The sequence below is a fragment of the Saimiri boliviensis genome, chromosome 8, assembly GCF_048565385.1.
Source record: "Saimiri boliviensis isolate mSaiBol1 chromosome 8, mSaiBol1.pri, whole genome shotgun sequence".
Classification (NCBI taxonomy): Eukaryota; Metazoa; Chordata; class Mammalia; order Primates; family Cebidae; genus Saimiri; species Saimiri boliviensis.
The window spans coordinates 12,404,445-12,426,403 of NC_133456.1; the positions used below are offsets into that span (position 1 = coordinate 12,404,445).

A 21,959-nucleotide genomic window follows, 5' to 3' on the forward strand; every position below is an offset into this window, starting at 1 on the left:
TTTGGGAGGCCGAGGCGGGTGGATCACGAGGTCGAGAGATCGAGACCATCCTGGTCAACATGGTGAAACCCCGTCTCTACTAAAAATACAAAAAATTAGCTGGGCATGGTGGCTCATGCCTGTAATCCCAGCTACTCAGGAGGCTGAGGCAGGAGAATTGCCTGAAGCCAGGAGGTGGAGGTTGCGGTGAGCCGAGATCGCGCCATTGCACTCCAGCCTGGGCAACAAGAGCGAAACTCCGTCTCAAAAAAAAAAAAAAAAAAAAAGTCTTTGATCAGACTGTTGAGTAATTTAAAAAGCTGGCATTTATAGCCAGGAGAAAATTTAACCTCTTGAGGGAAGGCCGGCGCTGGAACAGATACCAGACTGTTTTTTTTTTCTTTTTTTCTTTAATTTTTTTTAAACAGATACCAGACTGTTAACTCCTCTTGTAGACAGGACTCATGAGAGAAAAGACCAATACCCCTGACACGTAAAGTTGTTTGCCTGTCCTTCCTAAGGGAAAATCACAAGAGCCTACATGTCTGGTGATATTTAGTAATTGGGTAAATTTCTCTTTCTACCAGGTCTGTAGTTCTCTTTCTTATCAAAGTAAGAAAGTGCTGCAGTCCTGACACCAGGCTTCTGAGAGTCACTATTCAGGGCTAAACTGTATTTTTCTCTTAACTTGAAACCTGGGACCCTGAGAGGGATTCGGTATCAGAAGGTCAGAGGTGGTCAGGCATGGTGGATCACTGCTGTAATCCCATCATTTTGGCAGCCCAGAAGTTTGAGACATGGTGAGATCTCGTCTCTACAAAAAGTTAAAAAAAAAAAGAGACGATCCAAGATGGCCAACTAGCAGCAGCTCAGGATTGCAGCTCCCAGTAAAGGTGCAGGGAGTGGATGGATGCCAGACATCCAGACGAATTTTTGTTGCCCATGGACCAGGAGATTCGCAGTGCGGAATCTTTTGGCCTGTGCAGCTGTTTTGCTGGCGTCCCGGCGCAGCGGCGCGGAGTATGCGGGACTGGGTGCCCTTTTAGTTGGCGTTTGGAGCTCTGGGAAGGCAGAGTCGCCCATTCAGCTGATTGAAATGGGGACTGAAGCCAAGAGCCAGACCAGGAGATTCCCGGGCAGAAAAGTGCCATGAATCTCAGCACCGCTGTTTCAGCCAGCACGGTCGCTGCACAGGAAATTGTATAGATCCTGGTGCCTTTTCGGCAGGCAATTAGGAAAGAAAAAAGGGGGGCTCCAGGGCGGGGAGCCAGGTGATTGGGCTCGGCTGGTTCCACCTCCACAAAGAAACAGCAATTGGAAACGCTGATAGTTGAGAGTTTCACAGCAAGCACAGCTGAACCTGGGAAGGTCCAGCTCTGTGGGGGAGGGGCATCTACCAAAGGAAAACAAAGATACAGAAGCAACATCACCACCAACAAGCTGGAAGTCCACTCAGAGACCAAATCTGAAAGTCAGCGATCACAAAGACAACAGGTGGATAAATCCACAAAGATGGGAAGAAACCAGCACAAAAAGGCTGAAAACATCCTAAATCAGAATGCCTCTCCTCCATCAGGGGATTGCAGCTCCTCATCAGCAAGGGAACAAGACCTGATGGAGAATGAGTGTGATGAATTGTCAGAATCAGGCTTCAGAAGTGGATAATAAGAAACTTCTGTGAGCTACGCCGGGCTCGGTGGCTCAAGCCTGTAATCCCAGCACTTTGGGAGGCCGAGGCGGGTGGATCACGAGGTCGAGAGATCGAGACCATCCTGGACAACATGGTGAAACCCCGTCTCTACTAAAAATACAAAAAATTAGCTGGGCATGGTGGCACGTGCCTGTGATCCCAGCTACTCAGGAGGCTGAGGCAGGAGAATTGCCTGAACCCAGGAGGCGGAGGTTGCGGTGAGCCGAGATCGTGCCATTGCACTCCAGCCTGGGTAACAAGAGCGACACTCTGACTCAAAAAAAAAAAAAAAAGAAAAGAAACTTCTGTGAGCTACAAGAACATGTTCTAATTCTGCAAAGAAACTAAGAACCTTGAAAAAAGGTTTGACGAAATGCTAACAAGAATAGACAATTTATTTGTTTTTTTTTTTTTTTTTTTTGAGACGGAGTTTCGCTCTTGTTTCCCAGGCTGGAGTGCAATGGCACGATCTCGGCTCACCGCAACCTCCGCCTCCTGGGTTCAGGCAATTCTCCTGCCTCAGCCTCCTGAATAGCTGGGATCACAGGCACGCGCCACCATGCCCAGCTAATTTTTTGTATTTTTAGTAGAGACAGGGTTTCACGATGTTGACCAGGTTGGTCTCGATCTCTTGACCTCATGATCCACCCGCCTCAGCCTCCCAAAGTGCTGGGATTACAGGCTTGAGCCACCGCGCCCAGCCAAGAATAGACAATTTAGAGAGGAATATAAGTGAATTAATGGAGCTGAAAAACACAAAACGAGAACTTCGTGAAGTATACACAAGTTTTTTTTTTTGAGATTAAGTTTCACTTTTGTTACCCAGGCTGGAGTGCAATGGCGCGATCTCAGCTCACTGCAACCTCCGCCTCCTGGGTTCAGGCAATTCTCCTGCCTCAGCCTCCTGAGTAGCTGGGATTACAGGCACGCGCGACCATGTCCAGCTAATTTTTTGTATTTTTAGTAGAGATGGGGTTTCACCATGTTGACAAGGATGGTCTTGATCTCTTGACCTCGTGATTCACCCGCCTCGGCCTCCCAGAGTGCTGGGATTACAGGCTTGCGCCACCGCGCCCGACTGTATGCACAAGTTTTAACCGTTGAATTGATCAAGCAGAAGAAAGGATATCAGAGGTCGAGGACCAATTCAATGAAATAAAACAAGAAGACAAGATTAGATAAAAAAGGGTAAAAAGGAATCAGCAAAGTCTCCAACAAATATGGGACTGTGTGAAAAAACCTAATCTGTGTTTGATAGGTGTACCTGAATGTGACAAAGAGAATGAATCCAAGCTGGAAAATATTCTTCAGGATATTATTCAGGAAAACTTTCCCAATCTAGCAAGGCAGGACAATATTCAACTCCAGGTAATACAGAGAACACTACAAAGATATTCCTCAAGAAGAGCAACCCCAAGGCACATAATTGTCAGATTCACCAGGGTTGAAATGAAGGAGAAAATGCTAAGGGCAGCCAGAGAGAAAGGTCAGGTTGCCCACAAAGGGAAGCCTATCAGACTCACAGCAGATCTCTCAGCAGAAACCCTACAAGCCAGACGAGAGTGGGGACCAATATTCAACATCCTTAAAGAAAATAACTTTCTTTCTTTCTTTTTTTTTTTTTTTTTGAGACAGAGTGTTGCTCTTGTTACCCAGGCTGGAGTGCAATGGCACGATCTCGGCTCACCGCAACCTCCGCCTCCTGGGTTCAGGCAATTCTCCTGCCTCAGCCTCCTGAGTAGCTGGGACTACAGGCACGCGCCACCATGCCCAGCTAATTTTTTGTATTTTTAGTAGAGACGGGGTTTCACCACGTTGACCAGGATGGTCTCGATCTCTCGACCTCGTGATCCACCCGCCTCGGCCTCCCAAAGTGCTGGGATTACAGGCTTGAGCCACCGCGCCCGGCAAGAAAATAACTTTCAACCCAGATTTTCATACCCAGCCAAACTAAGCTTCATAAGTGAAGGAAAAATAAAATCTTTTTTGAACAAGCAAGTACTCAGAGATTTCATCACCACCAGGCCTGCTTTACAAGAGCTTCTGAAAGAAGCACTACACATAGAAAGGAACGACCAGTATCAGCCATTCCAAAAATATACCAAAAGATAAAGACCATCAACATAATGAAGAATCTACATCAACTAATGGGCAAAACAGCCAGCTGGCATCAAATGGCAGTATTAAACTCACATATATTATTATTAGTCCTAAATTTAAATCGACTAAATGCCCCAATCAAAAGACACAGACAGGCAAATTGAATAAAAAGCCAAAATCCATCAGTATGTTGCATCCAGGCCCATCTCATATGTAGGGATACACAAAACCTCAAAACAAAGGGATGGAGGAAGATTTACCAACCAAATGGAGAGCAAAAAAATAAATAATTAAAAAGCAGGAGTTGCAGTTCTCGCCTCTGATAAAATAGACTTTAAAGCAACAAAGATCTAAAGAGGCAAAGGAGGACATTACATAATGGTAAAAGGATCAATGCAACAAGAAGAGCTAATGATCCTATATATATATATATACGCACTCAATACAGGAGCACCCAGATACATAAGGCAAGTTCTTTGACTTCTAGAGACTTAGACTCCCACACAATAATAGTGGGAGACTTTAACATCACATTGTCAATATTAGATCAGCGAGACAGAAAATTAACAAGGATATCCAGAACTTGAACTCAGACCCAGAACAAGTAAACTTAATAAACATTTATAGAACTCTCCACCCCAAATCCACAAAACATACATTCTTATCAGTACCACATCACACCTACTCTAAAAGTGACTGCATAATTGGAAGTAAATCACTCCTCAGTAACTGCATAGCATTTCACAGGTTTAAATGAAATATTGGTTGGCTGCTTGTTTATTATTTTCCTCCCTTATTCCTTCCTGTCTCCATTGTTAAGCACAGTTATTGGCATAAAAGAGGTTTTCAATACTCATTTGTAGACTGCATTCTAGCCTGGGCAACAAAGCAAGACTCCCGTTCTCGCTCCCTCTTTCTTTCTCTCTTTTATTCTTTCTTTTCTTTCTCTCCCTTTCTTTTTTTTTTTTCTATTTTTCTCTCTTCCCCCCCCAAAAAAAAGAATAAAATGAAAATAAATGAATAAAAACACAACTTAGAAAAGGTTATTATGTTACTTATATATCCATTTACAATCAATATACTTATTTATTTTATTTTTTTTTTGAGACAGAGTTTCACTCTTGTTACCCAGGCTGGAGTGCAATGGCGCAATCTCGGCTCACCGCAACCTCTGCCTCCTGGGTTCAAGCAATTCTCCTACTTCAGCCTCCTGAGTAGCTGGGATTACAGGCATGCACCACCATGCCCGGCTAATGTTTTGTATTTTTAGTAGAGATGGGGTTTCACCATCTTGACTGGGATGGTCTTGATCTCTTGACCTCGTGATCCACCCGCCTCGGCCTCCCAAAGTGCTGGGATTACAGGCTTGAGTCACCGCGCCCGGCCTTTATTTTTATTTTATTTTATTTTTAAATTTATTTTTATTTTTACCTTTTTTTTTTTTTTTTGAGACGGAGTTTCGCTCTTGTTACCCAGGCTGGAGTGCAATGGCGCGATCTCGGCTCACCGCAACCTCCGCCTCCTGGGTGCCGGCAATTCTGCTGTCTCAGCCTCCTGAGTAGCTGGGATTACAGGCACGCGCCACCATGCCCAGCTAACTTTTTGTATTTTTAGTAGAGACGGGGTTTCACCATGTTGACCAGGATGGTTTCGATCTCTTGACCTCATGATCCATCCGCCTTGGCCTCCCAAAGTGCTGGGATTACAGGCTTGAGCCACCGCGCCCGGCCCTATTTTTATTTTTTATTTTATTTTATTTTATTTTATTTTATTTATTTATTTTTTTTTTGAGACGGCGTTTCACTCTTGTTACCCAGGCTGGAGTGCAATGGCGCGATCTCGGCTCACCGCAACCTCCGTCTCCTGGGTTCAGGCAATTCTCTTGCCTCAGCCTCCTGAGCAGCTGGGATTACAGGCACGCACCACCATGCCCAGCTAATTTTTTGTATTTTTAGTAGAGACGGGGTTTCACCATGTTGACCAGGATGGTCTCGATCTCTTGACCTCGTGATCCACCCGCCTCGGCCTCCCAAAGTGCTGGGATTACAGGCTTGAGCCACCGCGCCCGGCTCCTATTTTTATTTTTTTAAAGACGGGGTTTCACCATGTTGGTCAGGCTGGTCTTGAACTCCCGACTTCAGGTGATTCGCCTGCCTTGGCCTCCAAAGTGCTTTGATTACAGGCGTGAGCCACCACACTCAGCCCAATATACTTATTTTTAACTTTTGCCTAATTAAAAAAAAATTAGCTGGGCATGGTGTATATGCCTGTGGTCCCAGCTACTTGGGAGGCTGAGGTGGAAGGATCACTTGAGGTTGAGGCTTCAGTAAGCTGTGGAGATTGAGGCTTCAGTAAGCCATGTTCATGCCACTCTACTCCAGCCTGGGTGACAGAGTGAGACCCTGCCTGAAAAAAAAAAAAAAATCAATAAAAGGTTAGAGAGGCATGCCACCTTTTTGTTAAGGGCTTTACCTATATTCTCTAGTCTTCTAATTTAACAAACCCTGCAAGGGAGGAGGCGTCATGCTCCCACTGCAGGTAAAAAGTGACTTGCCTTTTGTACGGGGTCTGGCTTTATGGATGAGTTGTGGCTCTTTTCTTGTAATTAGTTCTGAAGTAATGAGTTAACTAGCTTTTGATCTTTGGGTAATGACGAGCTAGTGACTGTCCCAGTGCCAAATTGGAGATATGAAAAGTAGTTTCATAGGGCTGGGTGTAGTGGCTTACGCCTGTAATCCCAGCACTTTGGGAGGCCGAGGCAGGTGGATTGCTTGAGGTCAACCTGCCCAACATGGTGAAACGCCATCTCTACTCAACGCAAAAATTAGCTCGGTGTGGTGGCAGGTGCCTGTAATCCTAGCTACTAGGGAGGCTGCAGAAGGAAAATTGCTTGAATCCAGGAGGCGGAGGTTGTAGTGAGCCAAGATCATGCCACTACACTCCAGCCTGGGTGACAGAGCAAGACTAAGTCTCAAAAAAAACCCAAAAAGTAAATTCATATATTCAAGGCTTATATTTTAAGGGGAAGGGTAGTTGATTAGAATGTCCTTTTGCAATGTCTGAAACAAGACCTCTGTGTTGAAAGCTGACTTCCTGAGACCTGCCTAGATGCCCTAGTGTGGTATTAAAACTGGTGAGGAGCTTGGTGCAGTGCTCTTGCCTATAATCCCAACACTTTAGTGGCCAAGGCAGAAGGATTGCTTGAGCCCAGGCGTTCAGGACCAGCCTGGGTAGCATGTCGAGATGCCATCTCTACAAAAAGAATACCAGCTTGTGGTGGCACATGCTTGTAGACTCAGCTGCTTGGGAGGCTGAGGTGGGAGGATCACTTGAGGCCAGGAGTTTGAGGCTGCAGTGAGCTGTGATTGTGGTACTTGCACCCCAACTTGGGTGACAGAACAAGACCCCGTCTTTAAAAAAAAAAAAAACAGTGAAGAATAGGCTTCTATGGTTTTGTCAAGATACTCTTGGTCTTAGTGGGTAGAAAAAAGTGTTTTTTGTTGTTTTTTGGGACAGAGTCTTGCTCTGTTGACCAGGCTGGAGTGCAGTGGCACAATCTCTGCTCACTGCAACCTCTGCCTCCCTGGTTCAAGTGATTCTCCTGTCTCAGCCTCCTGAGTAGCTGAGATTACAGGTACATGCCACCATGCCCAGCTAATTTTTGTATTTTTAGTAGAGATGGGGTTTTACCATGTTGGTCAGGCTGGTCTCTGTTTCCTAATCTCAAGTGATCTGCCCATCTTGGCCTCCCAGATTGTTGAGATTGCAGGCGTGAGCCACTGCACCCAGCCAGAAGAGAGATTTTTAAACTCCTGGTCTAGGCACTGGTGGCTTTAAAAATCTGTCCTTTGGATCCCTTGATCAGTAAAGGAAACTGATTATCCTGAATTTTCTGCTTTTTGCTACTGGTAAGATATGTTACATCCAGGACTGCCCAGCTGCAAAACCATTGCACCCTCACCTCTGCCTCTTGTTCATAGGTCGTGGAGCATGGCCTGTTTGTCAAGCACTGCAAAGTTGAGGTGTATTTGCTGGAACTGAAGCTCTGTGAGAACAGTGACCCCACAAATGTGCTGAGTTGCCATTTCAGCAAGGCAGACACCATTGGTGAGAGGCTGGGCTGGGGTCCCTGGTAGGTGGTGAGAGAGTGTAGGACATTGTGGCTGATGGGAGGGAAGCTGAGGTGCCCTCTTTAGATTTGTTACCCAGATCCTCTTGAGCTGTGGTTGCCAGTCCTAACCTGGGAGCCTATTCCCTGTTCTTATGGAGAGAACACTGGGCCTGCTCCTTGGCCATTTGTCTGTGATGATGAAGATAAAGAAATGTAATCCAGAGAAGTTTAAAAGTAACTTATTTAAAAATCTCAGCAAGGTTTACAGTGAGCTGCAATCCCATCACTGCACTGCAGCCTGGGCATCAGAAAGATCCTGTCTTAAAATAAAATCGCGGCTGGTCATGGTGGCTCATACCTGTAATGTCAGCACTTTGGGAGGCCAAGGTAGATGGATCATGAGGTCAAGAGATTGAGACCAGCCAGACCAATATGCTGAAATCCTGTTTCTACTAAAAAATACAAAAATTCTCTGGGCGTGGTGGCACACACCTGTAGTTCCAGCTACTTGGGAGGCTGAGACAGGAGAATTGCTTGAACCTGGGAGGCAGAGGTTGCAGTGAGCCAAGATCATGCCACTGAACTCCAGCCTGGGTAACAGAGTGAGACCCTGTCTCAAAAATAAATAAATAAATATATAAACAAAAATAAAACAGATAAAGCCAGAAAGTGGCAGAGCTAGCTTTTGAAGCCATATCTGAGTTGACTCCAAAGATAAGCCTTCTTTCTTTTCTATGTTGATTTTATGCTATAAATGAGATATGCGTTAGAGAAGGAGAAGCATAAGACTTTCCAGGTATGAGTGCAAGAGGCCACCCATGGGAGATGATTGGCCTTAGGAGTCATTAGGGGGTTGACCCATAGCACCTGTGAGCATCTGAAAAGGCAGGAGGATGAGCATTAGTTTGCCATGGCTGTCTTTAGCCTTGCACGTGGACAAAGCCTCAAGTGATGTTTCTCCCTGTTTCTAGCAACCATCGAGAAAGAGATGCGGAAGCTATTCAACATCCCTGCAGAGCGTGAAACGCGGCTCTGGAACAAATACATGAGCAACACATATGAGCAGCTGAGCAAGCTGGACAACACTGTCCAGGATGCTGGGCTATACCAGGGTCAGGTAGGAGGGCTCAGGCCATTCCCCAGCAAGTAGCTTTGCCAGTGTGTGTGGCCAGTTACTTTCTGCTAAGCATGTTGGAAGTGCGGTGGTTTGAACTCTCTTCATTTGATTTCCCCTTTCACTCAGGTGCTAGTAATTGAGCCTCAAAATGAAGATGGCACATGGCCCAGGCAGACCTTGCAGTCAATGTAAGTGAATGTTTTTTCCCTTGTCCATAGGTTCACATGTGTAAAAGAGACAGTCTTTCCTAGGGCAGTACTTGTGCTAAGAAAAATTAGTCTGATTCAGATGAAAAATGCTTATTCAGTTGTGTATCCAGAGTTCATGCTCCTGGATGAAGACCCTGGCTTTTGGTAGCATCTAAGGGAAACCTGTCAGGATATCTGAGGGATCAAGTGGTCAGGGGTTCAAGACCAGCCTGACCAACATGGTGAAACCCTGTCTCTACTTAAAAATACAAAAATTAGCTGGGCGTGGTGGCGCACACCTGTAATCCCTGTGGGAGGCTGAGGCACAACAATCACTTGAACCTGGCAGGCGGAGGTTGCGGTGAGCCAAGAGTGTGCCATTGCACTCCAGCCTGGGCGATAGAGCAAGACTCCATCTCAAAAAAAAAAAAAAAAAAAGTCCTGGTGTGGTGGCTTGAGCCTGTAATCCCAGCACTTTGGGAGGCCAAGATGGGTGGATCACAAGGTCAAGAGATCGAGATAATCCTGGCCAACATGGTGAAACCCTGTCTCTACTAAAACACAAAAAGTAGCTGGGTGTGGTGGTGCATGCCTATAGTTCCAGCTACTCGGGAGGCTGAGGCAGGAGAATTGCTTGAACCCAGGAGGCAGAAGTTGCAGTGAGCTGAGATCATGCCACTGCACTCCAGCCTGGTGACTGGCGACAGAGCAAGACTGTCTCAGAAAAAACGAAAGTGATAGTTGAGGCCCAAGCACAGTGCTTTATGCCTGTAGTCTCAGAACTTTGGGAGGCCGAGGCAGGTAGATCACCTGAGGCCAGGAGTTTGGGACCAGCCTGGCCAACATGGTAACATTCTGTCTCTACTAAAAATACAAAAATTAGCCAGGTATGGTGGCAGGCGCCTATAATCTTAGCTACTCGGGAGGCTGAGACTCAAATCGCTTGAATCCAGGAGGTGGAGGTTGCAGTGAGCCGAGATCCTGCCACCGCACTCCAGCCTGGGTAACAGAGCAAAACTCTGACTACCCCCTCCCCCCCAAAAAAAAAGGTGATAGTTTGATTCCACCTGTTTCTGCCCAGTGGCCTGTTATTCATTGTTGCCATGGTAGCTTGCTGGGGGAATTGTTCAGCTACAAAACTTGGACTACAGACACGTCTGTCTCAGGAGATGTTCATGTGGTATGTGGAGCTGTGCATATTCTTAGAAAGGGAGATAAAAGAGTGATGAATTTTTCTTATAGTATAACTTTTGGAAATTATATCTATGTTCCAGTAGTTATGGGAACAATATTGGGCTCTGTCCCTTTCCCTCTGTCAGGCCTTGGACTGTGACCATTACACAGTAGCAGGCTTCTAGCTCATTTGAAAACCATGAAAACTGAGCTCTTAAGAGAAGTGTTAGACACCCTGAAGCCCAGTCATGGACTCCAGTTTAAGAAATCCTGGTTGCCAGTTCCTGACAAGATGAATAAAATAGTGTGGTAGGCATAACTGTGCTCACCCTCACCCCAAGATGTCCGTATTCTAATTCGCAGCATCTGTTTCACAATCTGTGACTATGTCGGGTGACATGGCAAAAGGGAGTTTATAGATGGGATTAAGCATAATGGTGGGTGCCTGTAGTCCCAGCTACCTGACAGGCTAAGGTGGGAGCATTGTTTGAATCCAGGAGTTTGAGGCCGTGAAGAGCTGTGATTTTGCCACTGCACTCCAGCCTGGGCGACAGCAGCGAGATGTCATCTCCATTTAAAAAAAAAAAAAAAAAAAAAGGCTGACCTGTAATCCCAGCAATTTGGGAGGCTGACATGGGTAGATCACGAGGTCAAGAGATTGAGACCAGGGCCGGGCACGGTGGCTCAAGCCTGTAATCCCAGCACTTTGGGAGGCCTAGGCGGGTGGATCACGAGGTTGAGAGATCGAGACCATCCTGGTCAACATGGTGAAACACCGTCTCTACTAAAAATACAAAAAACTAGCTGGGCGTGGTGGCGCGTGCCTGTAATCCCAGCTACTTAGGAGGCTGAGGCAGGAGAATTGCCTGAGCCCAGGAGGCGGAGGTTGTGGTGAGCCGAGATTGCGCCATTGCACTCCAGCCTGGGTAACAAGAGTGAAATTCCGTCTCAAAAAAAGAGATTGAGACCATCCTGGCCAACACGGTGAAACCCTGTCTCTACTAAAAATACAAAAAAATTAGCCAGGCTTGGTGGCACATGCCTGTGGTCCCAGCTACTCAGGAGGCTGAGACGGAAGAATCGCTTGAACCCAGAAGGCGGAGGTTGCAGTGAGCCGAGATTGCACCACTGCACTCCAGCCTGGAGACTCCATCTCAAAAAAGCAAAACTCTGTCTCAAAAATTAAAAAAAAAAAAATTCTGTTCACTGGAGAGTAAAGGTAAGCCATATAGTGAGAGAAGATATCTGTAATACATACCTGACAAGTTGTGTTCAAAATTTTTTTAATTTCCTGAGACAGAGTCTCGCTCTGTCGCCCAGGCTGGAGTGCAGTGGTGCCATCTCAGCTCACTGTAACCTCTGCCTCTCAAGTTCAAGTGATTTTGATGCCTCCACTACCTGAGTAGCTGGGACTACAGGCACCCATCACCATGTCCGGCTAATTTTTGCATTTTTAGTAGAGATGGGGTTTTACCACGTTGGCCAGGCTGGTCTTGAACTCCTGGCCTATAGTGATCTGCCTGCCTTAGCCTCCCAGAGGGCTGAGATTATAGGCATGAGCCACCACTCTTGGCCCTATATCCAGAGTTTCAAAGAAACTCCTAGTCAATACTAAAAAGTCAGACAACAGTAAAAAAAGAGGCAAAAATGCTGGGTGCAGTGGCTCAAGCCTGTAATCCCAGCACTTTGAGAGGCCGAGGCGGGTGGATCACGAGGTCAAGAGATCGAGACCATCCTGGTCAACATGGTGAAACCCCGTCTCTACTAAAAATACAAAAAATTAGCTGGGCATGGTGGCGCGTGCCTGTAATCCCAACTACTCAGGAGGCTGAGGCAGGAGAATTGCCTGAACCCAGGAGGCGGAGGTTGCGGTGAGCCGAGATTGCGCCATTGCACTCCAGCCTGGGTAACAAGAGCGAAACTCCGTCTCAAAAAAAAAGAAAAGAGGCAAAAATAAAATAAAATAAAAGGCAAAAAATGTAGAATTATATGCACATTCTGCTACTCAACAATCCTCTTGCTAGGCATTTAACTAATATAAATATATCCCATGTTCTCTTAAATACATATTTCAGGGTGTTTGTGCTAGCACTGCTTGTCATAGTCACAAACTGGAGCTAACCCAAATGTCCACCAAAAGTAAATGGATAAACTACAGTAAGTGTATGCACACAGTGAAATTCTGTATAGCTGTGCACAATAGTGATGAGTCCTATGAAAAATGAGGAATGAACAAAGGTGGACACAAAGCAAGGCATAATGATTCTGTTGAAATAAAGCTTTATTTATTTATTTATTTATTTTATTTTATTTTATTTGAGGTGGAGTTTTGCTCTTGTTACCCAGGCTGGAGTGCAATGGCGCCATCTCGGCTCGCCGCAACCTCCGCCTCCTAGGTTCAGGCAATTCTCCTGCTTCAGCCTCCTGAGTAGCTGGGATTAGAGGCACACGCCACCGTGCCCAGCTAATTTTTTGTATATATATATATATTTTTTTTTTTTGAGACGGAGTTTCGCTCTTGTTACCCAGGCTGGAGTGCGATGGCACGATCTTGGCTCACCGTAACCTCCGCCTCCTGGGTTCAGGCAATTCTCCTGCCTCAGCCTCCTGAGTAGCTGGGATTACAGGCACACGCCACCATGCCCAGCTAATTTTTATTTTTAGTAGAGACGGTGTTTCACCATGTTGACCAGGATGGTCTTGATCTCTTGACCAGGATGGTCTCGATCTCTTGACCAGGATGGTCTCGATCTCTTGACCTTGTGATCCACCCGCCTCGGCCTCCCAAAGTGCTGGGATTACAGGCTTGAGCCACCACGCCCGGCTGAAATAAAGCTTTATAACAGGAAAAATTAACCTTGGGGACTCCAGGTCAGGACTGGTTAGTGTTGGAAAGAATTGTGACTGAAGTGTGAGGAGGACACCTATGGGCCTGGGGCTTGTCCCGTTTCTTGGCTGGGGTACTGGTTACATGGATGTATCACTTGGTGTAAGTTTCTTGATTTATTCACTCATGAAAAAATAGAGCCTCAGTCTGTCACCCAGGCTGGAGTACAGTGGCATTATCTTGGCTAACTGTAACCTCCGTTTCCTGGGTCCAAGCAATTCTTGTGCCTCAGCCTCCCGAGTAGCTGGGATTAGAGGTGCATGCCGCTCATGCATAGCCAGTTTTTCTATTTTTAGTAGAGACCAGGTTTCACCATGTTGGCCAGGCTGGTCTCAAACTCCTAGTCTCAAGTGATCCACCTGCCTCAGCCTCCGAGTGTGCTGGGATTACAGTCATGAGCCACTACTGAGCCTGTCCACTATACATTCATGAGTTATGTACATCTCTATGTAATACTTCAATTAAAAGTTTAATAATAGGTGGGGTGCAGTGGCCAACATGGTGAAACCCCGTCAACGACAACCACAAAATTGTCCGGGCATAGTGGCTCACACCTGTAATTCCAGCACTTTGGGAGGTCAAGGCGGGCGGATAATGAGGTCAGGAGATTGAGACCATCTTGGTCAACATGATGAAACCCCATCTCTATTAAAATATAAAAATTAGCTGGCGGCGGTGGTGGTGCGTGCCTGTAGTCCCAGCTATTCGGGAGGCTGAGGCAAGAGAATCGCTTGAACCTGGGAGGTGGGATTGCAGTGAGCTGAAATCATACCACTTTACTCCCACCTGATAATGGAGCAAGACAATGTCTCAAAAAAAAAAAGTTTAATAATAATGGGGTTTAATAATAATAGGCCAGGTGCACAAAATCCCATCTCTATTAAAAAACAGAAGAAAATTAGGTGCAGTGGCATAAACCTGTGATGCTAGCTCCTGGGGAGGTTGAAGCATGAGAATGGTGGTAGGGATTGCAGTGATCTAGATCATGCTAGTGCACTCCAACCTGGGTGATAGAGTGAAACTGTCTCAGGAAGAAAATAAAAGTACAACAACAATAATAATAAGCTTTAAGAAAGCAACTAATATCTGTAATATTCCAGAGGTAAATTCTGGGTAATGCCAACATAGGTGAGGGGCAGGAGCTAGTATAGAGCAGACCAGAGGAGAGAGAGTTGAGAATGTCCTGAACTGCTATTCTTGGGGGTGAGAAAGGTGAACAGTTGTAAGTTTAAGTAATTTATGGGGAAAAATAAAAATAGAGATCCTAATAAGGTAATAGAACAACTAATAGAAATGGAAAATTGAATGTATAACTTTGAAACATGCTGTGTCAGGTAGGGCTTGCTGGCAGATAAGAAAAACCTGCAAATTAGCGTGTTAAGCAAGATGGAGGCTTACGTCTTTTTGAAAATAATTTCTGATGTAGGCAGTCAATCCATTGCTGATATAGCAGCTCCATAGCATTATTAGAAACCCAGCTGTTTTGTCTTTTTGCTTTACTGTGTGCGCCTTTTCCTTCTACTTCAAAGGTGGCCACTTCTGGCCCAGGTGACTGCTAGAGCTGCAGTAATTAGAGCTGCATTCCAGTAGTGGGGAGAGAAAAGAGGGAAGGAGGACCTACCCCTTCCTTTTTAGGACATTTCTCAGAAATCATACATCAAACCTTCCTTTACATCTCAGTGGTCAATCATATGACAATACCTGGCTTCCAGGGAGGCTGGGATGTACCATATAGCAGGACTGCATCATGTCCAGCTAAAAACTGGAGTTCTCAAACTAAGGAAGGAGAGGAAAAGAGGTATCAGGAGGTGACTAGCAAACTGCCATACCTGCAAAAGGAAAGTTAATGGAAGGCAAGAATGAAGGGGGAAGAAAACCTAAAAAGTATGGTAATTAGAAAACATGTTAGTACTTGTGGAAGGGGTGTGGGGAGAAAACCTGAAATAAAGAGACTGAATTCAATTCAGTTAAGTCTGATAACAATATTAGAATCACCGTGGATGAGTTAAATTTACCAACCTAAAGAGACTCTCAGATCAGACTTTAAAAGACAAACCATACCAGGGATACAGTGGTGTGTGTCTATAGTCCTTGCTACTCAGAAGGTTGAGGAAGGAAGCTCACTTGAGCCCAGGAGTTTGAAGTTATTGTGAGCCATGATGGCATCATTGCACTCCAGCCCTCGGCAACAGAGTGAGAACCTGTCTCTTGGGAAAAAAAAAAAAAGTCAGGCGTGGTGGCTCACATCTGTAATCCCAGCATTTTGGAAAGCTGAGGTGGGAGTATTGCTTGAGGAAAGCAATTTAAGACCAGCCTGGTCAACATAGCAAAACTCCTTCTCCTCAAAAAAAATTTTTTTAATTAACTGGGCATGGTAGCTTGTGCCTTAAGTTCCAGCCGCTTGGGAGGCTGAGATGGGACATCCCTTGAGCACAGGAGTTTGAGGCTGCAGTGAGCTGTAATTGTGCCACTGCACTAGGTGACAGAGCAAGAGCTCGTCTCAAAAAATAAAAAATAAAAAAAAGCCCAGCACAGTGGCTCATGCCTATAATCTCAGCACTTTGGGAGGCGAAGCAGGTAGATCACTTGAGGTCAGGAGTTCAAGACCAGCCTGGCCAACATGGTGAGACCCGTCTCTACTAAAAATACAAAAAATTAGCCAGGAGTGGTGGTGTGCACCTGTAATCCCAGCTACTTGGGAGGCTGAGGCAGGAGAATCGCCTGAACTCGGGATGTGGAGGTTGCAGTGAGCCAAGATTGCACTATCGCTCTCCAGCCCGGGTGACAGAGCGAGGCTCTGTCTCAAAAAAAAAAAATGAGACATAAAATAAAAAAAAAACATGTTTTGTACTACAAAGACACAGAGAAGTTGAAATTGGGTGAATGAAAATAGTAGCTCATGCCTGTAATCCCAGCACTTTGGAAGGCTGAGGCGGGTGGATCACAAGGTCAAGAGATCGAGACCATCCTGGTCAACATGGTGAAACCCCGTCTCTACTAAAAATACAAAAAAAAAATTAGCTGGGCATGGTGGTGTGTGCCTGTAATCTCAGCTACTCAGGAGGCTGAGGCAGGAGAATTGCCTGAACCCAGGAGGCGGAGGTTGTGGTGAGCCGAGATGGCGCCATTGCACTCTAGCCTGGGTAACAAGAGCGAAACTCTGTCTCAAAAAAAAAAAAAAAAAAAAAGAAAGCCACCGTTGTGTACAGATGGGGTTAAGAGGGTTGGTGTGGAGTCATAGCTTGACTTTTGGGAAGGCAGCAAGTATGTTGACTGTTAAGAGTTTATTGTGACTGGGCACTGGTGGCTCATGCCTGTAATACCAGCACTTTGAGAGGCTGAGGTGGGAAGATTGCTTGAGCCCAGGAGTTTGAGACCATCCTAGGCAATATAACGTGAACCTGTCTCTTAAAAAAATAAAACTAGGTCTGGCGGCATGGTGGCTCATGCCTATAATCCCAGCACTTTGGGAGGCCGAGGCAGGCAGATCACCTGAGGTCAGGAGTTCGAGACCAGCCTGGCCAACATAGTGAAACCCTGTTTCTACTAAAAATAACAAAAATTAGCTGGGTGTGGTGGCATATGCGTGTAATCCCAGCCACCCAAGAGCCTGAGGCAGGAGAATTGCTTGAACCCAGGAGGCAGAAGTTGCAGTGAGCTGAGACTGCGCCACTGCACTTCAGTCTGTGCAATAAGAGTGAAACTCTGTCTCAAAAAAAAAAATAAACAGGGGGATCCGGGCAGCATTGACCCAGCGGGGTATGGTACTGCAGAACTACAACAACGAGCTGGTCGAGTGCATAAAGGAGCTGTACCAGAAGCAGGAGGAGCTGTGCCAGCAGATCCAGCAGGAGGAGGATAAGAAGCAGCGGCTGCAGAATGAGTTGAGGCAGCTGACAGAGAAGCTGGCTCGCGTCAACAAGAACCTAGCACGCAAGATTGCTGTCCGCAACAAGTTCCACCGCACCATTGCAGAGATGGAGGCCACCTTCCTCCAGATCCTGGAGAGCTCCCAGACTTTGCTTAGTGTCCTGAAGGGAGAAGCTGGGAACCTGACCAAGGTTACAGCCTTAGAAAAGTAGCGGTGGCAGGGACAGCTGACCAGAACACGGGCGGGGCCTGCCTCCGTGCATCCCTCACGTCAGCCCAGGCAAGTCTGTCCTGAGAGTGTCTTTGTTCTTCATGGCAGCGGCTGCCTTCTCTCACTGTCTTAGGTGCCAAGAGGGGCAGCTGCCAACCTCTACTGGTATCAGTTCCAAGCCTGGAGCACAGCCCACTTGGGGGAGTCCTGGCTTCATGCTCACATAGGCTGTGGAGATGGTGGGCTCCAGGTCAGCTCTGCAAGGGGCCTGACTTTGAGGCTTATACACTCCTGGGCTGCCAGGAAGGCCCTGGTTATAGTCTGAGCACCTTGCCAGGGGGTCCCCTCACCTTGGCCCTCCTCAGCCAGCAGAGGCCCAGGGCAGGAGGCAGGAGTTCTTCACCCCAGAGCCCAAACCTCAGGGCTCACCCCTGTGGCCTGTGACTATCAATAAAGATTATCATTGTAAAAAAAAATAAATTCTTTTTTTTTTGTTTTTTTTTTTGTTTGTTTGTTTTTTGTTTTTTTTTTTGAGGCGGAGTTTCGCTCTTGTTACCCAGGCTGGAGTGCAATGGCGCGATCTCGGCTCACCGCAACCTCCGCCTCCTGGGTTCAGGCAATTCTCCTGTCTCAGCCTCCTGAGTAGCTGGGATTACAGGCACGCACCACCATGCCCAGCTAACTTTTTGTATTTTTAGTAGAGACGAGGTTTCACCTTGCTGACCAGGATGGTCTTGATCTCTTGACCTCGTGATCCACCCGCCTCGGCCTCCCAAAGTGCTGGGATTACAGGCTTGAGCCACCGCGCCCGGCCGATAAATTCTTTTAAAATAAATAAATAAATGAAAAATAAAATTAGCCAGGTGCAATGGCTCACGCCTATAATCCTAGCACTTTGGGAGACCGAGGTGAGCAGATCAGCTGAGGCCAGGAGTTTGAGACTAGCCTGGCCAACATGGTAAAACCCTGTCTTTACTAAAAATACAAAAAATAGCCAAGCATGGTGGTATGCACCTATAATTCCAGCTACTTGGGAGGCTAAGGCATAAGAATTGCTTGAATTGGGGAGGCTGAGGCATGAGAATTGGTGGAACTGGGGAGGCAGAGGCTGCAGTGAGCTGAGATCAGACCACTGCCTTCTAGCCTGGGTGACGGAGTGAGATGCTGTCTCAAATAAATAAATTAATCAAATTAAAAGAGTTTATCATTACCTTAATTCCAGGTACCAGACTCTTGATACTTAAGGTCAGTCTTAAAGGATGGACTCATCCTTAGAGCAGCATTCAATCTGGAGAACATCTGAGAAGCAAGTGGAGTACAGTAGATTAAGGAGGACAGGCATGGGCTCTGCCTGGTTTGCCCAGAGCCTCACTTTAGGCCTGGGCACAGGGATGTTACAGGGCCCCGCGATGGTTTCAGGTGCACATTTGAGTTGTAATTGATAATCAACTGACATGCCTGGGGAGCAGGACATATCAGTGGAAAGGTGCCTGGGAGTCCAGAGGCTTGACTACAGTGTCTCTTAGGAGCAGAGGGATCCTTGATTGGAGGCATGGTGTCTGTTTTCAGAGTGTGGCACGAGACCCAGTCACAAATCAGAGTGAGATCTTGTCTTACCTGATACATATGCCTGAGATTCAGACATTTCTCCTGGCTGCCTATTTTCCATCCTGTAATGCCCCAGGATGTGTTCCACAGCTGGCCTGAAGGTCTGGGAACAAGTCTCTGCCCTAGTGCTCAGCATTGCCCAGATACAAGTAAATTTTCTCAACAGAGGTTTTGCTTTTGACTTACCTGTCAAAAATAGAGTTTTCTTTTTAAGAGATGGGGTCTGGCTTTGTTGCCCGGACTGGAATACAATTGCATGATCGTAGTTTACTGCAGCCTAAAACTCCTGGGATCAAGGGATCCTCTCAACTTAGCCTCCCGTGTAGCTGGGACTGCAGGCATGTTCCACTATGCCTGGCTTTTGTAGACAGGGTCAGTCTCCCAAAGTGCTGGGATTACAAGCAGGAGCCATTGCACCCAGCCTAAGGTAGAGTGTTTTTTTTTTTAATCTTACTGCGTAAATTTTCAAGCATATAAAAAGTGTCCTGATAGGCCCTTAATTTGGATTCTTTTTGATTGAATTTACTATGAAAACTATTGGCAGTATTTTCTAGAACATTTTAACAAATGTCAAAATTTTTCTTGAATTTCTATCACCCAGAAATGTTATCTCTTTAAGAAATTGACAGGTCTTGGATATTTCAAATGGTTTGTATGGATTATTGCCCCCCCTTTTTTTAAAAAAAAAAAAAAGATCAATAAATAGAGACAGGGTCTTGCTATGTTGGCCAGGTTGGTCTTGGACTTTTGGCCTCAGGCAGTCCTCCCACCTTGGCCTCCCAAAGTGCTAGGATTATAGGCATGAGCCACCAGTCCTGGCCAATTTTTGCCCTTTTAAGCTCAAGAAAATTGATAAGTTACCAATGAATAGTTATTGAAAAGAAGAGTGTCATACCATACATCTGAAGTTCTGTGAGTCGGAATTTGAATTTCACTGTTCTCTCTTACCTGCCTTCAGTTCTGAGATGACTGAGTCTGCCATTGCATATCAGACCATACTTGGGCAGTAGACTTTCCTTCCTTCCTGAATAGGAAGCTAGGAAATCACATTGGACGTCGCACTGGACAGGATTGAACACATGCATACTTAAGTCTCACATGTGGTGAATGAGAGTACTCTTGGCTGTGATGCATCTCACTTAGTGCAGCTGCTCGAGTTCTTAGACTCCTTTGCAGCATAAGGATGAAACTGTGTGAACCAAATACTCTTTAGGTTAGAAAAGGGTACATTTCCTTATGGGAAGGGAAGAGACTGGGGTGCCCTCATTCTCCCTCTGTGACCTCATTGTGGAGCAAAACTGAGTTCCAATACCTATTTAGTCCCTGTATAGTTTCCTTATGTGTCCGCTGCTGCAATGCAAGATCATACCTTGTCTTTGCTGCCATGTTTTTCTTCTCACAGTTAAGCGAAGCCAGGTTGCGATCAGATCCCATGAGGGTGAGCACTGTGTGGGGACAGCACATCTTAGTCATTTCCTGTATTCTAAAAGTAACACAGTATTCTACAAGGGAAATCCCAGTTTTATATTTGAAACAATGGAGGAGGATTCAATTTCTTTTTTGGCTGAGTGCAGTGGCTCATGTTTGTAATCCCAGCCCTTTGGGAGGCTGAGGCAGGAGGATTGCTTGAGTTCAGGAGTTTGAGACCAGCCTGGGCAACATAGGGAGACTGTTGCTATGTATTACCCAAAAAAAAAAAAAAAAAAAGGTAAAAATTAAACATTTTAAAATAGGATTTACTTTCTTCTTTACGTCCAGATTGATTAAATTGATCTCAATTTAAAATTTGGGCAATTATCCCTTGAATTAATTAATTTGAAAGTAGGAATAAATCTAAAGAGTGTGAAAAATATTAAAACATGAGTTTGAACAGGTAACATTTGGCAAATTTGAAGAAAGAAAATTCTCCATGGAAGGCATAGTGAAACCAAATTGCCATTTTTCTGTTCTCATATCCTTATAGCCAGCTATTTAATTTGCATCAAGCCTTTTTGGGGAAAGTAATCTCTTATTGCCATTTTTCTTCCTTTTTTTTTTTTTTGAGATGGAGTTTCGCTGTTGTTGCCCAGGCTGGAGCGCAGTGGCACAGTCTCAGCTCACTGCAACCTCCACCTCCCAGGTTCAAGCAATTCTCTTGCCTCAGCCTCCCAAGTAGCTGGGATTACAGTCATGCGCCAACGTGCCCGGCTAATTTTTTATATTTTTACTAGAGACAAGGTTTCACCCTGTTGGCCCGGCTAGTCTCTCGAACTCTTGACCTCAAGTGATCTACCCACCTTGGCCTCCCAAAGTGGTGGGATTACAGGTATGAGCTACCTCACCCAGCCTTATTGCTATTTTTTTTTTTCTTTTTTGGCCTTTCACTGGTAACACTTAAAATTCAGGGAAGCTCATGATTTGTAAATCAAACCAGGATGCTTGAAGATCAGACTTGTGGTTTGTTTTTTTTTTGTTTGTTTGTTTGTTTTTTTAAGAGTTGGAGTCTCGCTCTGTTGCCCAGGCTTGAGTGCAGTGGCAGGATCTCGGCTCACTGCAGCCTTCGCCTCCTAGGTTCAAGCAATTCTCCTGCCCCAGCCTCCCAAGTAGCTGGGGCTACAGGTGCATGCTGCCACGCCCAGCTAATTTATTTCTTTCTTTTTTTGAAATGGAGTTTCACTCTTGTTGCCCAGGCTGGAATGCAATGGCAAGATCTCACTTTACCACAACCTTTGCCTCCTGGGTTCAAGTGATTCTCCTGCCTCAGCATCTCGAGTAGCTGGGATTACAGGCTATGTACCACCACACCTGGCTAATTTTGTATTTTTAGTAGAGACGGGGTTTCTCCATGTTGGTCAGGCTGGTCTCAAACTCCCTACCTCACGTGATCTGCCTGCCTCAGCCTCCCAAAGTTCTGGAATTACAGGCGTGAGCCACCATGCCCAGTCTGGCTAATTTCTTTTGTATTTTAGTAGAGACCGGGTTTCACTGTGTTGCCCCCGCAGGTCTTGAACTCCTGAGCTCAGGCAATCTGCCTGCCTTGGCCTCC

At 45.9% G+C, this 21,959-nt stretch overlaps 1 protein-coding gene across 3 annotated transcripts in view; it reads left to right on the top strand.

The window, feature by feature from the left end:
- Window positions 1–21,959, top strand: part of USP4 (ubiquitin specific peptidase 4) — a 72,055-nt gene that overhangs the window by 12,044 nt on the left and 38,052 nt on the right. For 2 of the 3 annotated variants that reach the window (XM_039477106.2, XM_039477107.2), the window contains exons 4-6: window positions 7,750–7,876; window positions 8,852–8,997; window positions 9,124–9,185. In XM_039477106.2, coding sequence (XP_039333040.1) covers window positions 7,750–7,876; window positions 8,852–8,997; window positions 9,124–9,185 — 335 coding nt within the window. Of the gene's footprint in view, window positions 1–7,749; window positions 7,877–8,851; window positions 8,998–9,123; window positions 9,186–16,975; window positions 17,807–21,959 lie in introns of those variants that run through there. The other variant, XM_039477108.2, reaches the window with a different exon arrangement.